Source organism: Bubalus bubalis, chromosome 1 (genome assembly GCF_019923935.1).
Source record: "Bubalus bubalis isolate 160015118507 breed Murrah chromosome 1, NDDB_SH_1, whole genome shotgun sequence".
Taxonomy (NCBI): Eukaryota; Metazoa; Chordata; class Mammalia; order Artiodactyla; family Bovidae; genus Bubalus; species Bubalus bubalis.
This window is the reverse complement of record NC_059157.1, coordinates 161,028,739-161,046,976: the sequence shown is the minus strand read 5'-3', so window position 1 is coordinate 161,046,976 and position 18,238 is coordinate 161,028,739. Positions and strand designations below refer to the sequence as shown.

Sequence of the window (18,238 nt, the reverse complement as noted above, 5' to 3'; positions counted from 1 at the left end):
GCCACAGTAAACTTTATTCTTAACAGTGCCATTTTTCAGTTGTAATTAGTAATGCCTTATATTTTCTTTTATTTCAGATTACTATACCTATGACCTTCTGTCAAGATGGACAGCAGACAGATTGACACAGTTGTCACATCAACAAGTCAGAGCTGTGTTCATTTGATTTTAGGCCTCATGCCTTACATATCAATATACAGTCAGCTATATAGAGTGTTTTTTATGGCAAAAATTAATCCATGCCCCTGATGAGACTGACTATAAATAGAGAAACCTAATGTCAGAGGCCATCCAGTCCAGCATTGGAGAGAAAAGACATACACATATTTCAAAAAGGAACAAACACCAGAAAGTTAAAAATTTGTTCAAGGCTGCAGAATCACAGGGACTTAACTACTGGCTCTGGATTTTTCCCCTATAATTAGTAGGGTACTAAGGAGGTGGACTTTGGGGCCAGAGGAGTGGGATTGAATGTAGATTCTGCAAATTGGTAACTGTGTGATATTTTAAAGGATGAGACTCTAAATATTAATAATTTGCAAAACTCATCATTTATATGGGGATTAAATGTTATAATACCTGTAACAGTGCTTGGAATGGTGCCTAGAAGATAGTAATCCATTGAATAAATCAACTATTTCCATGTTGACTATGAAAGGTAAGACAGAACCTATCTTAAAGTCCTTTTTAGAGCACTCTTTAGAAAGAGTAGGAAAAAGGTTTAAATTTTCTATAGAATATACTCTCTGTGAGAAGCTACTTAAACCTTAGAAAATAAAGAATTACTGGACTAATGCAATTAAGATTCTGTCAAATTTGAATAATTTTATAAAGTTGGAAAAATAACTGGAGAAACAAGTAATAATAATGACTAATTTTTTAAGAAACAGTATGGGAATTACCAAAACTAATCATTCAGTAAATATTTGTTGCTAGCAAAAGAGAGCAGCTAGAAAGTTTCCCCCCAAAATTGAACCAAATTGATCAAACTCTAAATTTTTATTATAAAAATGATATTCAGAGATTGCCAGTCACATTTTATGATTAGGAAAAATACATTTTTCAACAAATATCCTGTTGATAAAAACAAAATTTTACTTTTGATTGTGGATCAGAAGTGCCTGCCTTATTTTAGTATATGACTAAGAATCAATGGTTATAGTACAGGGACCTCTACTCAATATTTTATATATTCTTTTGTAATAACCTATATGTCATAATTATCTGAAAAAGAATGGACATATGTACAACTGAACCACTTTACTACACACTTGAAACTAATACATAAATCAACTATGTGCATGCTAAGTCACTTTAGTCATGTCTGAGTCTTTGTGACCCCAAGGACTGTAGCCAGGCTCCTCTGTCCATGTGATTCTCCAGGCAAGAATACTTGAGTGGGTTGCCTTGCCCTTCTCCGGGGGATCTTCCTGACCCAGGGATCACACCTGTGTGTCTTATGTCTTCTGCATTTGCAGACAGGTTCTTTACTACTAGCACCACCTGGAGCACCCCAATAGAAAATAAAAATTAAATTAAAAAATTTTAATGTTAAATAAATCAGTGATTGTTTTTCTGTCTACAGCTACAGACTAGCCCCAAAGTACCATTTTCCAGTTCAATTTGAAGATGTGTACACTGCATTAAAATGGTTTTTACACCCCCAAATTCTTGAAAGATGTGTAAATCCTGGAAGAATTGGTATCTCTGGAGACAGTACTAGAGGGAATTTAGCTGCAAGAGTGACCCAGCAGGTAAGATGCCCAGCATTTTCACTTATTAGGTTTTCTTTTATCTTTTATTAAAAATTTTTGATTCTTACTTCTAAATTATAAATACAATGTCAGTATTTTTCCTTTACTTATTTTGAGGAACACTCAGGTGAACAATTTTATACTTTAATACTTTTGTAAAATGCTGATACAATTTCCTGTATAGTATATAAGCATTTTTAAGAAAGAAAATCAATAAGTTATAGCAATAACTATAATTAGGAAATCAAAGTATTTTATTTAATCTGAGTATATTCATAATATATATTCAGAATATTATATATTATAATATACTATGTGTATGTATCTTACTAGAAGCAAATATAGGTCATCACTGAGAAAAGGCAACCTGATCCTTGGTCTCAATTAATTCCAAAAATTAATTTTTCATTTCAATAATTAATAGAAAGCTGAAGGTAAGCAGGTATATAGACAAAGAGGAAAGTAAGAACTAGTTACAGGGGGAAAAAATCACCCAGATTCAGATATCATTATCCTTAGAAAAAATGTTTTAGTAGAATCTGTTTAATAGAAATAAAAATATATTTTAAAACTTAGAAATATGCTCATGGAAGAAGCTGTATATTATGGATTATTCAAAAAATAAAGAAATAAAACTTCAATATATAAAAATATTAACCTTCAAAGTTAAGCATTTAATATAGACTTTAAGATTACTTACAGAGCAGTTTTAGATTCTTGGCAAAATTGAGAAGAAGACAAAAATTTCCAAACTACCCTCTGCCACACATACATAGCCACCTTCCTTATCAACATCCCCACCCAGAGTGATTCATTTGTTTCAGTTGACGAACTTATATTTACACATTATCATCATCCAAAGTTCATCGTTCACTCTTGGTTTTACAATGTAGATATTTGTTATTATATTGAGTGCAATACAATATAGAAATTGGAAGACAGACCAGAAAAATTGTAATACTGAACAGCTAGATTAAAAGAAAATACAAAATGAGAATAGACATGTAAGCATATGGAGGAAAAGACTAATATGAATATATCTTTCTAATCTGAGGACAAAATGACATATATTTACAAATAAAATTAAAGAGAATTCACTACCCAGCCTACTGTCGCTTTGGATTTTAAAGAGGATGATTTCAGGCAGAAGAACATTAACCCCAGATGGAGGACCAAAAAGACAGGAAAGGGCTCTCACAATGTGGTCCACAATGTTAGCTAGTACTCTCTCTCACAGGGAAACAGTGGGCCGCAAGAGACAGCTGTATCTGCCTCTATTCCCAACAAACTCACGTTCAGGGTCCCTCACACACCAAAAAAAAAAAAAAAAAAAAAAAAAAAGCCAGGACATTTTTATTAATCCTTTTTTTTTAAAGTTAATATAAAGCTATGGCAAAAATGAACCTGAACTTTACTAACACAGCTGGAACAATCTGCAGTGGCGGCGTCATCTGTGGGAAAAGAGATTTAATGTAGTTGATTTTCTGTGGTTGTTGGTGGGTCACTAGTCTCATGGTTATGGAAGCTGCACATTTTTTGGAGGAAAATCAAGAAACTGCTGGAAGTTTGCTTCTCCATGCAGTAGCCCAACACAAACCAAGCATCTGGGGATCTTCTTACCATACCAAAATCAGAGTGGGTCATATTTTTGAAGACTGCAATATTCAGTCATGTAACAGAAACTGACAAGCAGGAAGCTTATGTACTCAGTGAGAGTAGTATGTTTGTCTCTAAGAGACCGTTCCATTTTGAAGACATATGGTACCATCCTCTGGCTGAAAGCACTGATTCCCTTGTTGAAATTTGCTAGGGATTACAGTGGATTTAGCTTAATTTAAAGCTTCTTTTATTCTCATAAGAATTTCATGAAGTTGTCTCACCAAGGGCACACCCCACAGGAATATCCAGGCAAAAATAGACTTTCTTAATGCAGTTTTCCCAAATGGAACAGCATATTGTATGGGACACATGAATTCTGACTGTTGGTACTTTGTAAACTTTGGATTTCCCAGAGAGTTGGGTAATCAATCAGCCAGATCAAACCCTGGAAGTTCTGATGAGTGAGCTTGATCCAGCAGTCAATTTAAAGAAGAAAATCATGTGATTATGTTAATAAGTTTGTGAACTGTTTACAGATAATACTCAGCATCTATAAATACGAAACAAATAGGAAATGGTGACTAGAAAAGAATTTCCTAACTTTGAAAAAAAGTATGTAAACAAAAACACTTAGAAGAAACATCATTCTTATTGGGTAGTTATTAAAAGTTTTCTCTTGAAAATTGAATGCAAACACTACCACTACCAAATTGTACCTGAAGTCCTGGTCAGTACTCTGAGTGATGAGTGAGCGATACTATTTTTCAGTGTGATAATCAGTTTGCCTTCTCTTAAATAGGCCAGCACTTCAGGCATGTCCAAGACAAAGTTGGTAGTGTTTGGAAAAACAACCTTATGAAAGTCTGAAAATTTTAATTTATCCAAACATTACTGTGCAACAAAAAAGAAAAAAACATGGGTTACTAGATACATGTCTTATGACGGGTAGAATAATCATTTTGTCGCAATGTGCTCAGAAGCACATTGCAGGAAAATTAGCCTAGAAGAAAATGATAAAATTTTACTGTTCTTGGAAAGATAAGGACTAGACCTAGAAAAGATAGAGCAGTGCTGAAAAAAATTAAAAATTAAAAGTTTCACATTGTTTATAATCTTCCAAGATCAAACATCTCTTCAGTGTGAGAGCTATCTCCTTCCCATCACAATGTTTGATGACATACTTAGATATTTAAAATAGTCTTAAAAATGAAAAAGAGGATCAAACACCTGCAGGTTACAGAAGTATGCAATTCATATATAATAAAAGATACTTTAACAAGGTTTATGAGGAGAGTACTGATTATTTTTGTTTTGAAAATTTAAATTTAGTTTATGGGCATCTACTACTAAAATTTACTTAATATTAATATTTTTATTCTTTTACCAACTGTGCAAATTATGTTATATATTTAAGGATTTTTAAATTTAAGAATGACTTTTTCGTTTTGATGTTTGGCAAAACTAATACAGTGTTTCAGGTTTAAAAATAAAATAAAATGAAAAAGAATGCCTTTTTTGCATTGTGTTTTTTTTCCATTAAAATGACTTATACAGTCAACATATCCTAATATTTTTCAGCTCTTAGACGATCCAAATGTCAAGATCAAACTCAAGGTTTGATCTTTATTTTTTTTTAATTTTATTTTATTTTTAAACTTTACATAACTGTATTAGTTTTGCCAAATATCAAAATGAATCCGCCACAGGTATACATGTGTTCCCCATCCTGAACCCTCCTCCCTCCTCCCTCCCCATTCCATCCCTCTGGGTCGTCCCAGTGCACCAGCCCCAACTTTAATATATCCCGTTCTTCAGAATTTTCATTTCAATTTACCATTATATTGAGAAAATGCACCTTAACCAGTTCTGTCGAAATCATTCATGTCAGATTCTGGAGTGAATATATTACTACAGATAGATCAGTTAAGAAAGCAATGCTTTCCAAACAACTCATTCCTCTGGAAGCAAGCAATCTGTTCAAATTTGTTAATTGGAGTTCTTTGCTCTCTGAGACGTTTAAGAAAGGTCACATTTATAAGACTCCAACTCATGGTAATTCAGAGCTGGCTAAAAAATATCCAGGGATTCTAGATGTGACACTTCACCTTCGCTAGCTGATAACCACCAGTTGTGTGGTCTACCTCTGACTTATGTTACCACTTGTCAATATGATGTCTTAAGAGATTATGGCCTCATGTATGTTACTCAACTTCAGAATTCTGGAGTTCAAGTGGTCCATAACCACATAGAGGGTGCATTCCATGGAATACTTTCTTTTCTTTTTACTAAAATTGGTTACACTGCAGTCAATCAGTATATTAATTGGCTACATGAAAACCTGTAGTAAAAATCTGATCAATATAAAAAAAGTAAACCCTAGCGTTGTAGGAAAAGCCTGCAAAGAATTCACATTAAGAATGTGTGTTTTATAGATCAGTCTTCCTAAATCCACATGCATGTAATTGTTGTTATTGTCAATGAATGTTTTTTATACATTAGTCTCAGAGTGGATTCACTCACTTTTGTTTCTCAGAATATATTATTTTCTTTTTCTGTTATTTTTATTTTTTTAGGCCGTGCCACATGGCATGGGGGATTTAGTTCCCTTAGTCCCAACCAGGGATCGAACACACATCCCCTGCATTAAAATTGTGGAGTGTTATCCACTAGACTGCCAGGGAAATGAAGTGAAGTTGCTCAGTCATGTCCAACTCTTTGCAACCCCATGGACTGTAGCCTACAAGGCTCCTCTGTCCATGGAATTTTCCAGGCAAGAGTACTGGAGTGGGTTGCTATTTCCTTCTCCAGTCTGTTATTTTTATCATTTTTAAAAGGCTAGGTTTCTTACATTCCTTTCATTTTCCTTGCTTGATAAATGTTATTTCAGCTAGAAGAAATATGTGCTAGTTTATTACAAAGGATTTACTCAGCATGATTTCAGGTCCTTGGAGAAGATCCATTTATTGCTAGCATGAATGAAGTTGTTGCTGCTGTTGCTGTATAGTCACTAAGTCATGTCTGACTCTTGTGACCCCATGGATGGTAGCCTGCCAGACTCCTCTGACCATGGGGTTTCCAAGGCAAAAATTTCTGGAGTGGGTTGCCATTTCCTTCTCCAGGGTATCATCCTGGCCCAGGAATCGAATCTCCATCTCCTGCATCGTCAAGCAGATCCTTCACCCTGAGCAACCAGGGAAGCCCAAACACTGTCATTGGATTTCCCTTTGCTGGTGGTCAAGTGGTTAAGAATCTGCCTGCCAGTGCAGGGAACACGAGTTTGGTCCCTGGTCCTGGATGATTCCACATGCTGCCAAGAAACTAAGCTCGTACACTAAAACTATTGAGCCCAAAACAGCAAAGTTAGCTGAGGATGTTTATATAAAACAAGCAAAATCATTGCTAAATAAATGAATGGATATGACTCTGACAAGAACAGTAGCCCAGAAGTATAATTTATGTATTATTTTTATGTATATTCTCTAAAATTTTTACCTCAGCTCAGTCACTCAGCCGTGTCCGACTCTTTGTGACCCCCATGGACTGCCACATGCCAGGCTTCCCTGTCCATCACCAACTGCCGGAGCTTACTCAAACTTATGTCCATGGAGATGGTGATGCCAGCCAACCATCTTATCCTCTGTCATCCCCTTCTTCTCCCTCCTTCACTCTTTCCAAGCATCAGGGTCTTTTCCAATGAGTCAGTTCTTTGCATCAAGTGGCCAAAGTATTGGAGCTTCAGCATTGGTCCTTCCAATGAATATTCAGGACTGATTTCCTTTACGTTTCACTGACTGGATCTCCTTGCAGTCCAAGGAACTCTCAAGGATCTTCCCCAACACCACAGTTCAAAAGCATCAATTCCTCGGCACTCAGCTTTCTTTATAGTCCAAATCTCATATCCATTACTACTAGAAAAACCATAGCTTTGACTAGATGGACCTTTGTTGGCAAGTATGTCTCTGCTTTTTCATATGCTGTCTAGGTTGGTCATAACTTTTCTTCCAAGGAGCAAGTATCTTTTAATTTCATGGCTGCAGTTATGATCTGCAGTGATTTTGGGGTCCAAAAAAAGTCTGTCACTGTTTCCATTGTTTCCCCATCTATTTGCCATGAAGTGATGGGAAAAGATGCCATGATCTTAGTTTTCTGAATGTTGAGTTTTAAGCCAACTTTTTCACTCTCTTTCACTTTCATCAAGAGGCTCTTTAGTTATTCTTCACTTTCTGCCATGAGGATAATGTCATCTGAATATCTGAGGTTATTGATATTTTTCCCCACAATCTTGATTCCAGCTTGTGCTTCATCCGGCCTGGCATTGCACATGATGTACTCTCATGTAAGTTAGATAAGCAAGGTGACTATATACAGCCTTGACATACTCCTTCCCTAATTTGAAACCAGTCTGTTGTTCCATGTCCATGTCCATGTTGCTTCTTGACCTACATACAGATTTCTCAGGAGGCAGGTAAGGTGGTCTGGTATTCCCACCTCTTGAAGAATTTTCCACAGTTTTTTGTGGTCCACACAGTCAAAGGCTTTGGTGTACTCAATAAAGCAGAAGTATATGCTTTTCTGGAACTCTCTTGCTTTTTCCATGATCCAGCAGATGTTGGCAATTTGATCTCTGGTTCCTCTGCCTTTTCTAAAACCAGCTTGAACATCTGGAAGTTCGTGGTTCATGTACTGTCAAAGCCTGGCTTGGAGGATTTTGAGCATTACTGTTCTAGCATGTGAGATGAGTGTAGCTGTGTGGTAGTTTGAACATTCTAACAGAAGCAGAAGATATTAAGAGCAGATGTCAAGAATACACAGAAGAACTATACAAAAAAGATATTGACCCAGATAATCACAATGATATGATCACTCACCTAGGCCAGACATCCTGGACTGCGAAGACAAGTGGGTCTTAAGAAGCATCTCTACGAACAAAGCTAGAGGAGGTGATGGAGTTCCGGTTGATCTATTTCAAATCCTGAAAGATGATGCCGTGAAAATGCTGTACTCAATATGCCAGCAAATTTGGAACACTCAGCACTGGCCACAGGACTGGGAAAGGTCAGTTTTCATTCCAGTCCCAAAGAAAGGCAATGCCAAAAAATGCTCAAACTACCACACAATTGCACTCATCTCACATGCTAGTAAAGTAATGCTCAAAATTCTCCAAGCCAGGCTTCAACAGTACATGAACCGTGAAATTCTAGATGTTCAAAAACTGGTTTTAGAAAAGGCAGAGGAACTAGAGATCAAATTTCCAACATTCATTGGATCACTGAAAAATCAAGAGAGTTCCAGAAAAACATCTATTTCTGCTTTATTGACTACTCCAAAGCCTTTGACTGTGTGGATCACAACAAATTGTGGAAAATTCTGAAAGAGATGGGAATACCAGACCACCTGACTGGCCTCTTGAAAAATCTGTATGCAGCTCAGGAAGCGACAGTTAGAACTGGACATGGAACAGCACACTGGTTCCAAATAGGAAAAGGAGTATTTCAAGGCTGTATATTGTCACCCTGCTTATTTAACTTCTATGCAGAGTACATCATGAGAAACACTGGGCTGGAGGAAGCACAAGCTGGAATCAAGATTGCCAGGAGAAATATCAATAACCTCAGATATGCAGATGACACCACCCATATGGCATAAAGCAAAGAATAACTAAAGTGCCTCTTGATGAAAGTGAAAAAGGAGAGTGAAAAGTTGACTTAAAGCTCAACATTCAGAAAACTAAGATCATGGCATCCAGTCCCATCACTTCATGGCAAATAGATGGGAAACAGTGGAAAGAGAAAGAGACTTTATTTTGGGGGGCTCCAAAATCACTGCAGATGGTACCTGCAGCCATGAAATTAAAAGACACTTGCTCCTTGGAAGAAAAGTTATGACCAACATAGATAGCATATTCAAAAGCAGAGACATTACTTTACCAACAAAGATCTGTCTAGTCAAGGCTATAGCTTTTTCAGCAGTCATGTATGGATGTGAGAGCTGGACTATAAAGAAAGCTGAGCACCAAAGAATTGATACTTTTGAACTGTGGTGTTGGAGAAGACCTTTGAGAGTCCCTTGGACTGTGAGGAGATCAAACCAGTTCATTCTAAAGGAAATCAGTGCTGAATATTCATTGGAAAAACTGATGCTGAAGCTGAAACTCCAATACTCTGGCCACCTGATGCGAAGAACTGACTCATTTGAAAAGACCCTGATGCTGGGAAAGACTGAAGGCGGGAGAGAAGGGGACAACAGAGGATGAGATGGTTGGATGGCATCTCTAACTCAATGGGCATGAGTTTGAGTAAACTCTGGGCGTTGGTGATGGACATGGAGGCCTGACATGCTGTAATCCATGGGGTCGCATAGAGTCGTACACGACTGAGTGACTGAACTGATCTGAAGTGATTTCATATTCCCTGGTTCCCTGGTGGCTCAGATGGTGAAGAGTCTGCCTGCAGTGCGGGAGAATGGGGTTCATTCCCTGTGTTGGAAAGATCCTCTGGAGAAGGAAATAGCAACACACTCCAGTATTCTTGCCTGGAAAATCCCGTGGACAGAGGAGCCTGACAGGCTACCATCCATGGGGTAGCAAAATGTCAGACACGACTGAGAGACTTCACTTTCTTCTTTTCTTCTTATTTCGTATTTAAGGCTGTTACAAATTGCAATAATTTATTTGTAATTTTCATTTTCTTATTATTGATATCAGGAATATAGAAGCACAATTGCTTTTATATATATATATATATATAGATCTTATATCTCAATACCTTGCTTTAATTTGCTTAGTAGTCCTAAAACTTCTCAATGAAATATTTATGACTTTCTATGTAGATAATCCTGCCATCTGTGAATAATTATCCTTAAAAATCTGCTTACTTTTTATGCATCTTTCTTGTCTTATTGCACTGCCTAGGACCTCCAGTATAATGTTAGGGAAAGAAAGAGTGGCGAGAAAGGATATTTTTTTTGTTTTTTCCAGTGTTCAGATTTTAATTATTTGATATCAAGTTTACTATTTAAGTGTTTGATATTAGGTCTGTACTTTGGAGTTGCTTTTTACCAGTGTGTATATTCTCTTCTCCTTCAAGTTTCACTGGGACAAGAAAATAATTGCTGAATTTTGTCTAATATGGATGCTACATAAATTGATATGATTGTAAGCTTTTTTCCCCCTTTATTCAGTTTATCTGGTTGTTTAATCTGCAAGGTTAATTTTTGTACTCCAGAGATGAAGTCCATAATGGCATAGAATACTTTATTACTTTCTTTTACTTTTTATTACTTTTATTACTTTTTCTTTCTTTCTTTGTTAAGAACAGATTTTTATTCCAATTAGAGACTCTTAATTGTGTTCCACAAGCATCAGGGTACATAACAGTCAGTAAATGACTTTGTAAATAAAACTCCTCATTTTTATCAACTGCCATCATGACGCCTCTGCTCTCTGCTGAAAAGGAGAAAGCATCAATGCAAAGTTCTGTCAGGTGGGGTAGAAATGCACAACAAAGAACACAGCACAAAGTCCTTTCATGTGTGAATTCCCCCCCAGCCCACAAGACCAACACTGTATCATCCCGTTCAATCTATTACCAAGCCTATTATATTGATAAAGGTCTTTGAGAACCTTTGTTTGCAGGGCAGGAATAGAGATTCAGACATAGAGAATGCACACGAGGACACAGAGGAAGGGAGGGAAGGGTGAGACAAAGTGGGAGAATAGGACTGACATACACATGTGGGAACCTCCTGTATAGCACAGGGAACTTAGCTTGGTCACTACTTAGCTTGTAGTGACCTAGAGGGGTCAGATGAGGGTGGGTGGTAGGGAAATTCAAGAGGGAGAGGATATGTGTATACATATAGATGATTCACTTAGTTTTACAACAGAAATTAACACAATGTTGTAAAGCAATTATACTCCAATTTTCAAAAGGTAATGATTTGGAAAATGTGAACATGTAGCAACTAAGAATAGCTATTGGGCCAGAAACTAGTAACATTTTAGAAAATAGATCAGCCATACAGCAGGGATATAAAACATGATAACATGCCTCCCAGAACATGATAACCCTGTCTGAAACACATTTCTAAGTTGCTTTTTTAAAAATATATGTGTATTTATTTGGTTGCACCAGGGTTAAGAAACAGCACATGGGCTCTAGTTCCCTGAGTAGATTGAACCTGGGTGCCCAGTGTTGGGAGCACAGAGTCTTATTAGACCATGGACCCCAGGAAAGTTCCTCCTAAATTGTTTTTACAGACACCAAACTCCAACACTAGAAAACTGTTAACCACAAGTACATAAACCTCAGACTGGTTGGTACCACAAGGTTGATGATGTTGATCCAAGTATCTCCCTCAGCCAGCAACCAATCAGAAAAAAGATCCAGTCTTATCAGGCACCCTGCAACCCATACCACTAATGTTGCCTTTAAAAACCCTTCCCTGAAAGTCACTGGGGATTTCACGTATTTTGAGCACTGACTGCTCATTCTCCTTGCTTCAATTCAGTTCAGTCACTCAGTCATGTCCCACTCTTTGTGACCCCATGGACTGTAGCACATCAGGCTTCCCTGTCCATCACCAACTCCTGGAATTTATTCAAACTCATGTCCATTGAGTCAGTGATGACATCCAACCATCTCACCCTCTGTCATCCCTTTTTCCTCCCACCTTCAATCTTTCCCAGCATCGGGGTCTTTTCAAATGAGTCAGTTCTTCACATCAGGTGACCAGAGTATTGGAGTTTCAACTTCAACAACAGTCCTTCCAATGAACATTCAGGGCTGATTTCATTTAGGATAGACTGGTTTGATCTCCTTGCAGTCCAAGGGACTCTCAAGAGTCTTCTCCAACAACACAGTTCAAAAGCATCAATTCCTCTGTGCTCAGCTTTCTTTATAGTGCAACTCACATCCTTACATGACTACTGGAAAAATCACAACCTTGACTAGATGGATCTTTGTTAGTCAAGTAATGTCTCTGCTTTTTAATATGCTGTCTAGGTTGGTCATTACTTTTCTTCCAAGAAGCAAGCTTCTTTTAAGACAAACCATTCAATATCACAGTAATCCAAGTCTATGCCCCAGCCAGTAATGCTGAAGAAGCAGAAATTGAATGGTTTTATGAAGACCTATAAGACTTTTTAGAAATAACACCCCCCCCAAAAAAAGATGTCCTTTTCATTACAGGGGACTGAAATGCAAAAGTAGGAAGTCAAGAAACACCTGGACTAACAACAAATCTGGCTTTGGAGTACAGAATGAAGCTGGGCAAAGGCAATTAGAATTTTTCTAAGAAAACTCACTGGTCAAAGCAAACACCCTCTTCCAACAACAACAGAGAAGGCTCTACACATGGACTTCATCAGATGATCAACACTGAAACCAGATTGATTATATTCTTTGCAGCCAAAGATGGAAAAGCTGTATAGAGTCAGCGAAAATAAGACCGGGAGCTGACTGTGGCTCAGATCATGAACTCCTTATTGTAAAATTCAGGCTTAAATTGAAGAAAGTAGGGAAAACCACTAGGCCATTCAGGTATGACCTAAATTAAATCCCTTACGATTATACAGTAGAAGTGACAAATAGATTCAAGGGACTAGATCTGATAGACAGAATGCCTGATGAACTATGGATGGAAGTTTGTGACATTGTACAGGAGACAGGGATCAAGACCATCTCCAAGAAAAAGAAATTCAAAAAAGCAAAATGGCTCTCTGAGGAGGCCTTACAAATAGCTTTGAAAAGAAGAGAAGTGAAAAGTAAAGGAAAAAAGGAACAATATACCCATTTGAATGCAGAGTTCCAAAGAATAGCAAGGAGAGATAAGAAAGTCTTCCTCAGTGATCAGTGCAAAGAAATAGAGGAAAACAATAGAATGAGAAAGAGTAGAGATCTCCTTGCTTGGCACCATGCAATAAATGCTGTACTTTCCTTTACCACAATCCAGGGTCAGTTGATTGACTTTGCTATGTGTTGTGTAAGCAGACCCCAATCTATGTTCAGTAACACTAGCAGATGATGTTCTGAGGATGACTAGTGTTGTCCTTTAATTTTATATAGTTCAGTAAGTTCAACTTTTCAATGATGCAGGAACATGTCCAAAACCACATGTACAGTGGCCACCTGGCCCCATTTTGGATGCCTGAACCACAGTTTTATATCTTGTCAAGACAAAGAACAGACATCAAACATGACTCGTACATTCTTTCAAGGTTTCAAAAGAGACAGAATAGCATGTACATAGTAAGACAGCACAACATTTGGGAAGAAAACCTCATCTTCAGTAGTACTAGCATTAGCAAAATAGGAAGGGGAGCATTTATCTCTACCTTCAAATTTGGACATCCTAAACAATCTGGTGACTTCATTCTTTTTTTAAATTGGTTAAAACAGATGGATGTTTGACAGGCCATAAGACAGATTGTTCTATTTGGCAGAAAGTTCAAGCCAAACCATGTATAATCCAGTATGACTTCCGCATATCACAGTATATGAAAATTTCTTCCATCAAAATGATCAACAAGTACATGAAAAGGTACTCAATATGACTAATCATCAGGGAAAGAACAATTCAAATAATGAGATATCACCGCACACCAGTTTGGATGGTGATTTTTTTAAAAACCATGAGAGGAAGGTGAAGATGTTGAGAAAAGGGAAACCCAATCCCATGTTGGAAGGAATGTAAACTGGTTCCTCCAAGAAAAATGTTATGCATTTTCCTCAAGAATTTATTTTTAATTAGTAGCATGTTAATGTAGAAGTTTAGTTTTCATGTTTCTGTTTTAATCTGAGAAAGGTTTGCTTTTGATAGGCAAGATATTTCTCACAAATTTTATTACTTATACTATTACTACTTCACCTGAATGTCTTTAAAATTAAAGTATGTATTTTAAGAGAGAAACTGTTGAACAAAGCAAGAAGAAAGAGACAGAGGCAGATAGAGAAGTGTAATAGTTGATCTTTAAACATTTCACCCTGAGTCTTAACCTGCTCTTTCATCCTGTCCTATGCCTTTTCCCTATTGTCAAATAATAAAACAACTATATGAAAATTTGTTTCTTTTTGTTTTAACACTGAGTTAATTGCCAGGCAGAGAACACCTACCAGGTAAGAAATTCAGTGAGTCTTTTTCAGAGGAGGAAAAGCAGACGTTTTTAAGAACTAAAGAGTGAAAGGGCATACTCCACAATGATAATGGTCATTAAGAACTGAAATGCAGCTGTTTATGTAGTACTGATGACTCCATAGGTCAGTATACAAGGCCCCTTGATCAATTGTCAGGAAAGAATTTCTAGTTAAATTCAGGTCAGTCAGTCAGTTCAGTTCAGTTGCTCAGTCATGTCTGACTCTGTGACCCCATGAATTGCAGCATGCGAGGCCTCCCTGTCCATCACCAACTCCTGGAGTTCACTCAAACTTACGTCCATGAAGTCGATGATGTCATCCAGCCATCTCATCCTCTTTCGTCCCCTTCTCCTCCTGCCCCCAATCCCTCCCAGCATCAGAGTCTTTTCCAATGAGTCAACTCTTCACATCAGGTGGCCAACATATTGGAGTTACAGCTTTAGCATCAGTCCTTCCAATGAACACACAGGACTGATCTCCTTTAGAATGGACTGGTTGGACCTCCTTGCAGTCCAAGGGACTCTCAAGAGTCATCTCCAACACCACAGTTCAAAAGCATCAATTCTTCAGTGTTCAGCTTTCTTCACAGTTGAACTCTCTCATCCATACACGACCACTGGAAAAACCATAGCCTTGACTAGACAGACCTTTGTTAGCAAAGTAATGTCTCTGCTTTTGAATATGCTATCTATGTTGGTTATAACTTTCCTTCCAAGGAGTAAGTAATTTTTAATTTCATGGCTGCCATCACCGTCTACAGTGATTTTGGAGCAGAAAAAATTAAAGTCTGCAACTGTTTCCACTGTTTCCCCATCTATTTCCCATGAAGTGATGGGACTGGATGCCATGATCTTAGTTTTCTGAATGTTGAGCTTTAAGCCAACTTTTTCACTCTCCTCTTTTACTTTCATCAAGAAGCTTTTTAGTTCCTCTTCACTTTCTGCCATAAGGGTGGTGTCATCTGCATATCTGAGGTTATTGATATTTCTCCCAGCAATCTTGATTCCAGCTTGTGCTTCTTCCAGCCCAGCGCTTCTCATGATGTACTCTGCAGAGAAGTTAAATAAGCAGGGTGACAAGATACAGCCTTGAAATACTCCTTTTCCTATTTGGAACCAGTCTGTTGTTCCATGTCCAGATCTAACTGTTGCTTCCTGACCTGCATATAGGTTTCTCAAGAGGCAGGTCAGGTGGTCTGGTATTCCCATCTCTTGCAGAATTTTCCACAGTTTATTGTGATCTACATAGTCAACGGCTTTGGCATAGTCAATAAAGAGGAAATAGATGTTTTTCTGGAACTCTCTTGCTTTTTCGATGATCCAGTGCATGTTGGCAATTTGATCTCTGGTTCCTCTGCCTTTTCTAAAACCAGCTTGAACATCTGGACGTTCACAGTTCATGTATTGCTGAAGCCTGGCATGGAGAATTTTGAGCATTACTTTACTAGTGTGTGAGATGAGTGCAATTGTGCAATAGTTTGAGCATTCTTTGGCATTGCCTTTCTTTGGGATTGGAATGAAAACTGACCTTTTCCAGTCCTGTGGCCACTGCTGAGTTTTCCAAATGTGCTGGCATATTGAGTGCAGCACTTTCACAGCATCATCTTTCAGGATTTGAAATAGCTCAACTGGAATTCCATCACCTCCACTAGCTTTGTTCATAGTGATGCTTTCTAAGGCCCACTTGACTTCACATTCCAGGATGTCTAGCTCTAGGTGAGTGATCACACCATCGTGATTATCTGGGTCGTGAAGATTTTTTTTGTACAGTTCTTCTGTGTATTCTTGCCACCTCTTCTTAATATCTTCTGCTTCTGTTAGGTTCATATCATTTCTGTCCTTTATCGAGCCCATCTTTGCATGAAATGTTCCGTTTGTATCTCTAATTTTCTTGAAAAGATCTCTAGTCTTTCCCATTCTGTTGTTTTCCTCTATTTCTTTGCATTGATCGCTGAGGAAGGCTTTCTTATCTCTCCTTGCTATTCTTTGGAACTCTGCATTCAGATGCTTATATCTACTTTGCTTTTCACTTCTCTTCTTTTCACAGCTATTTGTAAGGCCTCCCCAGACAGCCATTTTTCTTTTTTGCATTTCTTTTCCATGGGGATGGTCTTGATCCCTGTCTTCTGTACAATGTCACGAACCTCAGTCCATAGTTCATCAGGCACCCTATCTATCAGATCTAGTCCCTTAAATCTATTTCTCACTTCCACTGTATAATCGTAAGGGGTTTGATTTAGGTCATACCTGAATGGTCTAGTGGTTTTCCCTACTTTCTTCAATTTAAATCTGATTTTGGCAATAAGGAGTTCATGATCTGAGCCACAGTCAGCTCCCGGTCTTGTTTTTGCTGACTCTATAGCACTTCTCCATCTTTGGCTGCAAAGAATATAATCAGTCTGATATTGGTGTTGACCATATGGCGATGTCCATGTATAGAGTCTTCTCTTGTGTTGTTGGAAGAGGGTGTTTGCTATGACCAGTGTGTTTTCTTGGCAAAACTCTATTAGTGTTTGCCCTGCTTCATTCTGTATTCCAAGGCCAAATTTGCCTGTTACCCCAGGTGACTTCCTACTTTTGCATTCCAGTCCCCTTTAAAGAAAAAGACATTTTTTTTTTGGGTGTTAGTTCTAAAAGGTGTTGTAGGTCTTCATAGAACAGTTGAACTTCAGCTTCTTCAGCGTTACTGGTTGGGGCATAGACTTGGATTACTGTGATATTGAATGGTTTGCCTTGGAAATGAACAGAGATCATTCTGTCATTTTTGAGATTGCATCCAAGTACTGCATTTCAGACTCTTTTGTTGACCATGATGGCTACTCCATTTCTTCAAGGGATTCCTGCCCACAGTAGTAGATTCAATGGTCATCTGAGTTAAATTCACCCATTCCAGTCCATTTTAGTTTTCTGATTCCTAGAATGTCGATGCTCACTCTTGCCATCTCTTGTTTGACCACTTCCAATTTGCCTTGATTCATGGCCCTAGCATTCCAGATTCCTATGCAATATTGCTCTTTACAGCATTGGACCTTGCTTTTATCACCAGTCACATCCACAACTGGGTTTTTTTTCTTTCTTTGACTCCATCCCTTCATTCTTTCTGGAGTTATTTCTCCACTGATCTCCAATAGCATATTGGGCACCTACCAACCTGGGCAGTTCCTCTCTCAGTATCCTATCATTTTGCCTTTTCATACTGTTCATGGGGTTCTCAAGGCAAGAATACTGAAGTGGTTTGCCATTCCCTTCTCCAGTGGACCACATTTTGTCAGGGTTACTTAAATTCATGGTTCTTTAAGAAAATTAGCCTCAGAAGTGTTAAACAGAGCATTAAGTTTTGATTCTCTCCTGTGAAAATAGTTCTGAAATTAAAAATTTTTCCTTTTATACTATCCACGGTCTATGCAGAAATTCCCTTAACAACACATAACAGTGTACTTATCCAAGTTCTTTTTCTTCCTTTCTAGAAAGTGGAACAGTGACAGAATCACACATTTTACATAAATCATCAGAATTAGCTTGGGTGCACATGTATGACATCTTCATTTCCAATATTATTTAGTGGAGTTATGTAACAATTGAGGTTATATATTATCAATCAAGGTTATATATTAACCAAATAGAATTTGAAATAGCAAGTTAATAATAAGCTGAGAAATGCACTTTTAAAATTGGACTTACAAAGTCTACATCAGTGCCTTTCATTTCACAAAGTTCATTATCTTTCCTGGGTTACCCAACAGTGGACCTAAGT

At 37.7% G+C, this 18,238-nt stretch overlaps 1 protein-coding gene and 2 pseudogenes across 1 annotated transcript in view; all 3 read left to right on the top strand.

Moving 5' to 3' along the window:
- LOC102395508 (arylacetamide deacetylase-like) overlaps positions 1–1,391 on the top strand; it is a 33,874-nt gene extending 32,483 nt beyond the window's left edge. The window contains exon 3 of the mRNA XM_045166282.1: positions 78–1,391. Within this exon, the coding sequence (XP_045022217.1) occupies positions 78–125 (48 nt within the window). The 3' untranslated portion in view covers positions 126–1,391. The remainder of the gene's footprint in view (positions 1–77) is intronic.
- LOC112586145 lies at positions 528–5,251 on the top strand (annotated as a pseudogene).
- LOC123332992 lies at positions 3,928–5,880 on the top strand (annotated as a pseudogene).
- Positions 5,881–18,238: the final 12,358 nt, after the last annotated feature.